Consider the following 9,989-nt stretch of genomic DNA (forward strand, 5'->3'; position numbering starts at 1 on the left):
TTTGCAAATAAAGAAAAATCTTCTCCTAACTTTAAAGCTACAATTGTAACAAGTACGGAACAAAAATGATAGTTTGAGACGGGAAAAGAGACTACAGTGGGATTATTGTGTTGAAAATAAACAAGAAGCACATGATAACACATCACGAGGCATCCCACTCTGCAGTAGCTACAGTGTTTCTTGTTTTGTTTTAAAGATTCCCATCATGTGTTCATTTTCACATGAATCTACATGCCTGGAAGAACTTCTAGACAGCTCAGACAGGGTCACAAAGTGCCCTTATTTGAATTAACAATTCAAATAATATTTGTGTTGTTTATTATAGTAAAATGTAACACAAGAACTCTTGTGTGCTCCTGAATAGAGTAGTACACAAGATTATTGGTTAGTGATTTAGATTATGCTCGTAAAAAATAAATGAAAGTTTTTATGTTCTCTCTTTCTCTCTCTCTCTCTCCTCTCTCTCTCTCTCTCTCTCTCCATTGTGTGTGGTCAGGCCTTTATCAAGTAGAGGCTTCTAATTCCTGAAGTGAAATCCTCTTAGGATCTATGCTCTATTTCTGTTTGGTCTTTTAAAATCTCCCTAAGACCAATTTCATTGGCTGGAAGTGACACACGCACACACACAAAAACACACACCATCCAGCAACAGATGAAGTGATTGAGTGTAGACCAGAGAAAGGTTAGCTATTAACACAAAGAAAGGACTTCACTGTGACTGTGGGAGGTAAGAAAAACTTTATTGACATCTCTTATTTTTGGAAGATAATGGACTGGACTCAGCTTGTGTTTGTAATGTGTAGAAATGGTTTAGTTTTGAATGGATGTAATGGAAGGTAAGTTATTCTTGTTATCCCTATTATGTCTTTACGATTTTACTTAGCCTACATTTATTTAGGGACCCTTATGAGTTTTTTATGTACACTATTTTACCATTTTAGGTATGATATATAGAGGTTTGTCACTAATTATTGTTTCTTTTTTGTTTTAAAGTAAAGGCTTCTCCACAGAAAAAGAACAAAAGATTCTTTCTATCTTTCTGGTACTGAATTTAGTCATGGGTCTGTGTCTAATTGAAAGTCAGCTGTTTACACAAGTTTATTGTCTATCTCTTACTCACAAATACAGAGTTGAAACACTTACGTGACTTCATTTGCTCATGCTGTAACTAATTACGGAAAATCTCCACTTGATTAAACTGGATTTGAGGGGGTTAAAAAGGTGGCCACAAAGATCATCAGACCAGATCAGCACAGTGACTGCACGCAGGAAAAAAGACACTAATTGAAACACTGGATAGGCTATTTATCCAATGGGATACACTGGCTCTGCCTACATCACACACATCAACTGGTCCAAACACTGACCCCATTTTAAAGCAGTGTGAAACCCAGAGTGTATTGAAGAGTGACTATAGAATTACATTTAAATGCATTGTACATTTTCTATATATAATTGCTAAACAATTATGAAATCACACATCAAAGTAAAAAACCTAAAATTATGTATTCATTGTTTTGTTTCGGTTTTCCCTAAATAAATGCATCTATTGTGTTGTTCTTCATGTTTTTAGTAGCCAACCCCTAAGGGCTAACAGCAAGCAGAAGAGGGATCTGTTGCAGATCAGTAATCCTCTTGGACAGCATTAATTTAAAGAAATATCATGGGACTCACTTTGCATAGCCTAAAGTAGCTCTGTCACAGTGCATAGATATTAAATCTGTAGCGATACATTTACTTTAATGAGAACAAACAAGTGTTACAGGCCATTACCCTTTAACATAGTCAAATAATTCAAACATCGAAAGCCTCCATAACACCCATGTCATTTGAATTACATCCTTTAACGCAGTCTGATTTTCAAGTTTTTATTTCACAGGTAGAAAACCAGAAAAATGTCTGACAGAATGATTGATTTGGAAGAGACTGCAACCCAAACAGGTGAGTAGAAGCAGTTTTCCCAAACATGATACAGGAACTGAACATCTTTACAACTTGGTGATCAGTCTTTGTGTTTTTGCCATCAACAGTGGGTCTGGTCGATCTACTATATCATTGCAAACATACTGTACATCTAAGTTATTAGTCATTAAGAAGCCTATAGAAATGACCTTACAAACAGTAAAATAAAACCGTTGATTACAGACCAATCGGCTCTATACATCTGATAGGAAGACCAAAGCAAAGTACAGTAGAGTACAGTCTGTAGAGCTTCAGCAGTTTACCTGGCCCTCTAATCTTCTTTTTGTTTTGCAACAGTGGTGCAATGACTTCATTTCCTAAAGGGTTGAGATTAAGCTTTAATCCCTGAAGTAAAACAGGGCACAATACTTACCACCAACTCATAGCTGCACACTATCATTTTACAAAGAAATAAGCCAGTCATTCAGCTTGAAATCCCACATATCATTGATTATTTGTAACACGAAAGTAAAGTCTGAGAATGCTGTTTTTTTTAAAACCACAACCAAGTTACTCCTACGTATAGGATTGAATTGTGTCTGCAAACAAAACTGTCTTCCTTCTTTCTTGTCTCTATCTGCATTGCAGTCTTACAAAAAAGTTATAGATATACACAGATGTACGCTGGCCTGAAAATACACTCATCATCGCTACTCTTTAATAACTAAATACAAAATGCTTTTTGCCTTCTCCATAGGTCCAAAAGGAGTCATCAATGACTGGAGGAGGTTTAAGCTGGAAAGTATGGATCAGGAAAACCTGCCACCTGCAAAAAAGGAACTGCTGAGACAAATGTCATCCCCGAGCAAGCCAAAAGATGACACCAGATCAAACCTTAACCGCAAGGTACAACAAAACAGACTACATCATTAGGAATTGCAAATCACACAATTCCAAAGTCAATATAAATTCTAACTTTTGTTTGATATAATTTTTTCAGATGAGTGTCCAAGAGTATGAACTGCTTAAGGAGGAGGATGAGGGATGTCTAAAGAAATACAGAAAGCGGTGCATGCAGGAGATGCATGATAAACTCAGCTTTGGGCCCAGGTTTGAAGGTGTGCATGACCTGGACAGTGGAGAGGCCTTCCTCGAAGTCATAGAGAAGGAACATTACAGCACAGTGGTGGTTGTCCACATATACAAAGTTGGAGTCAAAGGTTGTGAAGAACTCAACAACTGCCTTGACTGCCTGGCCACTGAGTATCCCACTGTAAAGTTCTGCAGGATTGATGCTGTCACGTCCGGTGCTTCCGAGCGGTTCTCAGACGAGGTTTTGCCTACGGTGCTGGTGTACAAGGCTGGAGAACTACTAGGAAACTTCCTGGCCTGCACGCAGCACCTAAACGAGGAGTTCTTTGCCACTGATGTAGAGGCCTTCCTCAACAGCTATGGCCTGCTGCCAGAGAAGGAGCTGGCCAGTATGGAAGATGAAGAAGAAAACGATGTAGAGTAAACAAAGAGTTTGCCTGCTGAGGAAGAAAGGAAGCTGTCTCGGAGGGCTGAATAGAGAGAAATGAAAGACCATTTATGACATCAGACAAGTTGTTCTTTTGTAAAGAATAGTTATATAAAAAAATGTAACATCTCCACTAGTTCACTAGTGTTTGAGGATACATGTTACATCTAAGTTGTAAAGAAACCCTGATGTCCCATATATGGGTGTTCTCAAATATGAGTGTGCAGTAAAGTGAGAAGATAGACCGACGCTTTTTGAAAATATGTCACAATTTCCCTCTCCACCACCCAAAGAAAAGCCAAACCAGCTAACTGTAATTTAAATAATTGCAATTTTTTTTGTAACAATAGACAATATTACATGCTGTATGTATAGTACATGCTGTATGTGTGATATTAATTCAAATACTTTTTTGTAGTGTTAGTTTGGGTTTATCTGTACAAATGTTATTTATAAATCCAGGGTTTGTACAGAGTAAAATCCTCAAATGTATACTGTGTAGGTCTCTGTGGTGTTTTTGCCATGATTTTAAAAAATAAGTAATATTTAACGGGCTAAATATGGCAGGGATTAAGAAGAAGCAAAAGCATTCTGAATGTGGAAACATTTTTGTTTAAACATGTCTTCCATCTGTCCACTGCAACACACACTTGCTTCTTAAGCCAATGTGGTAGGCGGTGCTTATTGTGTCTGGAAAAAACATTCATGAGACTCTGGTATTTTACCATCAACAGTGAAACATCATCAATGAGGAGTTCATCCATGTCTATGTATTTTCTTTTGTGAAAGTGGGAAAAAGTCTTGAAAATATACAAAAAAAGAAATCAGTCTTGAGGCTAGACAGGAACTATGAAGAGGCAAAAGCATTCTGGATCTGGAAACTTTTTTGTGTAAACGTGTCTTCCATCTGTCCAGTACAACGTAAGCTTGCTTCTCAAGCCAATGTGGTGGGCGGTGCTTATTGTTTCTGGAAAAAACATTCATGAGCCTCTGGTATTTTACCATCAACAGTGAAACATCATTAGTGAGGAGTTCATCCATGTCTGTGTATGTTCATTGTGAAAGTGGGAGAAAGTCCTGGAAATATACAAAAAAGAAATCAGAGTCTTGGGGTTTGTGACTCAGCATGACGGTCAATTTCATCATCATATTTGATTTTGTCAAGGATTTGTTAACTTCGTATTGGAATATGTTGAAACATAGCCTGGTATTCATGTTGTTAAGAATGTAAAAAAAAAGTAATAAAATGACATAAAATAGTAAAGTTTAGCATTTCATTTCATTGATTTATGATACTGCACGGTCTGTTGATTAAACCAAGAAGATACGTGTTCCCTACAGAGCTTTAAAGGTGCTGATAGGTGGAATTCTTTTACCTTTGGACAGTGACAGGCTAGCTGTTCCCCCCTGTTTCCAGTCTTTGCGCTAAGCTATGCTAACAAGTTGCTGGCTGTACCTTCACATTCAGTGTACAAATAGGAGAGTCGTATCAATTTTCTCACCTAACTCTTGCAACAAAGTAAATAGGCCCCGTAAGGAATATTTGTGTACAATCACTGTATTCAAAATCAAAATCACCATTATCAAAAAACGGCAAAATGCACACATGCATGCAAGGTTACATACCACTGCAGAAGAAGTCTCTTTAATCTAATGTTGAAGCAGGCTGTCACATGTTAAATAATCTCATCTGTTAGTCTTGTAGCATAGACTTGACTTCACTGTGACCCCAATGAGCTGCAGGCATGCCAAAACCACAAAATAAAATCCAATTAAGATTTTTAAGTAAAGACTTGCAATACTAACCCACAATATTGCAATGTCGTGAAGTAACTTGCCTCATATATTTGTATACTGAAAATGCCACACACAGACACACATCCACTGCTACTGTAAGACACAGAAGTTTGTTGAAGGTAGACCATTATTATCATTATTATTATGAAGAAGAAGAAGAAGAAGAAGGAGAATGGTTTATTTGTCATTGTTTTACAGACAATGAAAAGCAGTTTAGCAGCTCCACATAGACGGAAAAACACAACATTAAAAACACCAACAGTCATACCAGGATAAAATAAATAAATATATTTAAGTTAAAAAGTTGCATAAAGTATTATCGTAAATTCAAGTAAACCTAGGAGTTGTACAAGTTGTTGGCAAGTGTGCCGAGTCGACCATTTTCTGGGAATGGTTTTCATGCTAATCAAATGTGTCCAGTTTTAGAGCAAACCGCTAATTACCTTATAAAGATAGTTATCCGGGCACAGGTAAAGTAAAAAGACATCGCTATTTCTACACCACTAACAAGGCTCAAAACAGCACCTCACTTCCACGGTAGCATGAAGAGGGGCCCTACATGTAAACCAAAGCATTGAGAACTTTGTAAGTGTACAGACAGTTTATTAAAAAGATAGTTTAGAAAGATAGGACCTTTCACATATACAGGCAGGCGCCATCTTGGGAAAACAGCCATGACCAGTTGAACGACGAACGCCGTGCAACTGTCACTTGAAATCTCCCATGGTCTGTGGTTTCCCAATGGGTCGATAGGAATTACGTTTGTGAAATGCAATTACATGGAAATGCATGAACTGTTTATTAAAATATATGGGTGACTAACTACAAGGGTTAGGGTTTGATTAGTTGTGACTAAACTATCTTTTCAAGTTCTCAATGCTTTGGTTTACATGTAGGGACCCTCAATATGCTACTGTGGAAATGTGGTGCAATTTTGAGCCTTGTTATTGGTATAGAAATAGCGATTTCTTTATATTGTACCCGTGGCCCGACAACTTGCTTTATAAGGTAATTAGCGGTTTGTGCTAATACTGGTATTACTGGTATAGTAGCATGAAAACCATTCCCAGAGAACGGTCGACTCGGTACACATGTATTATTAACCCCTAAGTTCATTTTGCGCCAGATTTGTCCTTTAAGGTGGTAGCTTTGCCAGCAAGCCTAGTAGTATGCTGACCGCATTCACACCTGTTTAGGTCCAAAGACAATAAGGGTTATAGTCATCTCAATCCCACTGTTAAATTAAATAATATGAGGTTACACCGAGTATGCCATCTTTATACCTTTGCAAAGCAAATGTATTGTAAGTAAGTTCTAATAATCTTGCCTGCAAGGAACCTGATTTCTAATTACTCCAAATGTAAGAGCTAGTGAACTATGACACGCTAACACATATTTCTCTGAGGATATACATGTGTTTTCACAGCACCGTATCTGGCACTAGTATAGCCTCTAGCTGGAAACACCTCATTTTCTCACAGTAGCGTGTCTAAGATTTATCAAAACCTTTTGGATACCACCCACAGGAGCTTTCTGAGGAGTGAGAGGATTTCCTGATGTGCCCAAACACGTCAGCCAGACTGGCTGCTGCTGACCTGACTACAGCACTGTATGCAAGAGTGGCAGCCAATTAGCCAAACACTCCCATTCTGACTCTGATATGTGCCACCACTGGCCCACAAAGTTCATGTCAACTAAAGGAGATTCTACAGTACCCAGGAACATGCCTCAGAGTTTTAGCCACACTTCACAGAAATGTACCGTACTGAAAGGGCTGCATTCTTACAACAGGGATGAGAGTGAGTGCAACACAAGCCACAAAGGTCCAGGTCAGGGTGAGAGAAGGTTTACTGCAATATAAGATGACTCATCTATAATCTCAGAATAAACATAAATCATTAAGAAGTGGGAAGGTGTGTTTTTTACCTCAATATACTCAATATAACAAATAGACTACAAAAAGCATAGCCGTCTTTTAGCAGGTCTATTGAGTTATCTGAATAACTATGAGCAAAATTTAGAACAGCTTTTGTGTGTTTCAGATTTTATGTGTGTGAATTGTGTTTGGACCCTTGGAAGGCCCAGCTGCCACGCTCTAGTTCACCCACATAAAAAACAATTTCACTGAGTTGATGTCATGACACTGCAGTGGCGCACATGGTCCCTGTGCCCAAATATGGACAGCGGATGTGGGTGAGATAACATAACCCGGGACTGTGCTCACTGGCTGTCATCATAAATGTAAACCTCTTTCAACTCGTCTTTTTTTAGATATTTGTAAACTGATCATGACTCATTGTTTTGAAGGGATGTAAATGTTATCCTTTGACTCATTTACTCCCAATGAGATTTAACTTACGTAGTTAAAAACTGCTTTTTATATGAGTGGAACAAGAAGATACAATGCAACCACTACATCAACGCAGAATACTATCATGCTAAAACAAAGGTGGCGTGAGTAAACAGTTAAAGAGAACAAGATGTAAGATGTAAGAGATAAGAATCAGAGGTATGAGAATGAAAAAACAAAGTTGTAACCACTGCAGAAAATAACTTGCCGTGCACATACCACCCCCACATCACAGTTCACCTTTGGGTTGGTCTTATTGTCATTTCTCACGCTAGGCTGACTGGACAGATAGATACATGGACTAATGCAGGGATGTGGAAAGGGATGGGTGGAGGGATAAAACTGTTGAAATCATTACACATCCAAAATTCTTGTCACTGCTGCATTTGTTTGTCGATGTTGTAAAGGAACTTGTCAGCACAACTCAACTGCCTCAAACATCATAGATTGCAGGGTGTCTGTGTCCATGCTTCTAGGCTTTCCTCTCATGACATGTGCTGACAACAACCAACATGGTTGACTCAGATTAAGTAGTTTGCACAGCAATGTTGCTATAGGTTACTGTACATCTTGGTATCCAGGGGTGACAGCCGAGTGTAATAAAAATAGTTCTGCTGCCTGTTCGTGCCATTAGACTTTTGTACCATAGATGTATCACTTTGGTTATGAACCAATAAACCACTGAGGTATTTGTCAAAACTGGTCCAGACAGCGCTAAATACCCACCAGGTATGTCACCAGGGATGCAGTAAATAAATGACTGAAACTGAGGAAGTAATTAAAGCCCACACAATCCCACTTAAGGCGTATCAATATAACTTAAACTATTAGTTGCTAGTTGCTGTACACATGAAAAGAAAACACGTTTTATGAATTTCAGAGAATCACTCTTCCAAACATCTTAGGAATTAAAAAGAAAACACATTCTCTGCTTTAACATTTTTCACATGGTCTGCTACATAGCCCTACATTTTACAACAGTACACTTTTTATATTGTGAATCATGTTTGAGTATGAAGCTTTAAAGGGGATGAAGACAAGGTCAGTAATTTTGATCCCCTTCATTGGCAAAATTAGCAGTCATTGCGAGAATATATTGGATGTGTTCAAAGCCAACTGAAGTGAAACTGAGGTCCAATCCCCGGCAGCCGCCACCATAATCAAAAACAAAGATCACAAAAAAATCACCCTTTATTTATTTAATATTAAATACTAGTTTTGTGAAGTATTTCTATGGTGAAATGTTTTAAAGTTTTCACTTCACTGCCTGATATGTAACTAAACCCCTTTACATTTGGGCAGCACAGTGGCTCTGTGGCTACCCTCACAGCAAGAAGGTTACAGGTTTGATCCCCAGTCTGATCGGATGGGTGAAAATGCAAAGACAGATTCACACATTGAGCTTCCTGGACCCCACAAGTTTCCAGAAATATTTCCAATGATGTGACTTCTGTGGGTTCAATGAGAGCTACGACCCTGCGTGGTTCATCATCATAATCATCATCATCATCACCATCATCATCATCACCATCATCACTATCCTGACCTTCTTAATAACATTGTAGAGAAAGCTGCAGGAATGGAGCATGAGTAGAATCATATTATCCAATTTCAATGTTGTGGATGGTGACAAGTTTGATACTGTGGTTTGTGCTGTGCTGTTTTGTATTATATTGTTTTGCACTTGATTGTAATACAACTGGAATCTGTCAAAGGTCAGTCTGCTTGGTCATCTCTGGACTTCCCAGCACAACTTAAGTTTATCCAAACAAACATCCTTTGCTGAACGTGAACACATCCTCCTTCTGAGTGACACACACGCGGACACACACACACACACACACACACACACACACACACACACACACACACACACACACACACTCACTCACTCACTCACTCACTCCCTCACACACATACTGATACTGAGTAAGTTTGAGCCTGAACACACACAGCTGTCTTTAAGTAGGTGTTGGCGCCATCTGCTGACCATATTCAACTGAGGGAATATTCAGTCAACACCAGACGCAAAGGACAAATAATATTAATAAATGAATGGTTTTAATCCATAAAGCAACTAGTTATCAAGCTGCAGTTGATTTTTTTTTAAGAACATAGATTGAAAGTGTATTCATGACCTTGGAAACAGTACTTCAACAAAAATATTAATCCAACCCGCTTACACTTTCTTTTAAATAATAAAAGGTAAATCAATCACAAATTTCATATTTAAGTCTGGAGTTGACGACGGAGCTATCTTCAAGACAACTGAACAAACTGGAATACAATTTAGAAAAAAAGATAGAAGGTCCCAATTTAATAATTTGCATGAACTGAACATGTATTGGAGTCTCGCAATAAAGTCCCTCAGTGAGATATATCAAGGACATATACATTTCAGTTGAGGACTGGAGTCATGTA

The 9,989-nt window shown here is 38.3% G+C and overlaps 1 protein-coding gene across 1 annotated transcript; it reads left to right on the forward strand.

The window, feature by feature from the left end:
* The first annotated feature begins 522 nt into the window (after window positions 1-522).
* pdcb (phosducin b) lies at window positions 523-3,802 on the forward strand. The gene is made up of 4 exons (XM_032524964.1): window positions 523-727; window positions 1,880-1,941; window positions 2,660-2,808; window positions 2,903-3,802. Exons 2-4 carry the CDS (start codon window positions 1,896-1,898, stop codon window positions 3,416-3,418), a joined length of 711 nt encoding a protein of 236 aa, XP_032380855.1. The 5' UTR covers window positions 523-727; window positions 1,880-1,895; the 3' UTR covers window positions 3,419-3,802.
* The last annotated feature ends 6,187 nt before the right edge of the window (window positions 3,803-9,989 follow it).

Source organism: Etheostoma spectabile, chromosome 9, assembly GCF_008692095.1.
Source record: "Etheostoma spectabile isolate EspeVRDwgs_2016 chromosome 9, UIUC_Espe_1.0, whole genome shotgun sequence".
Lineage (NCBI taxonomy): Eukaryota > Metazoa > Chordata > Actinopteri > Perciformes > Percidae > Etheostoma > Etheostoma spectabile.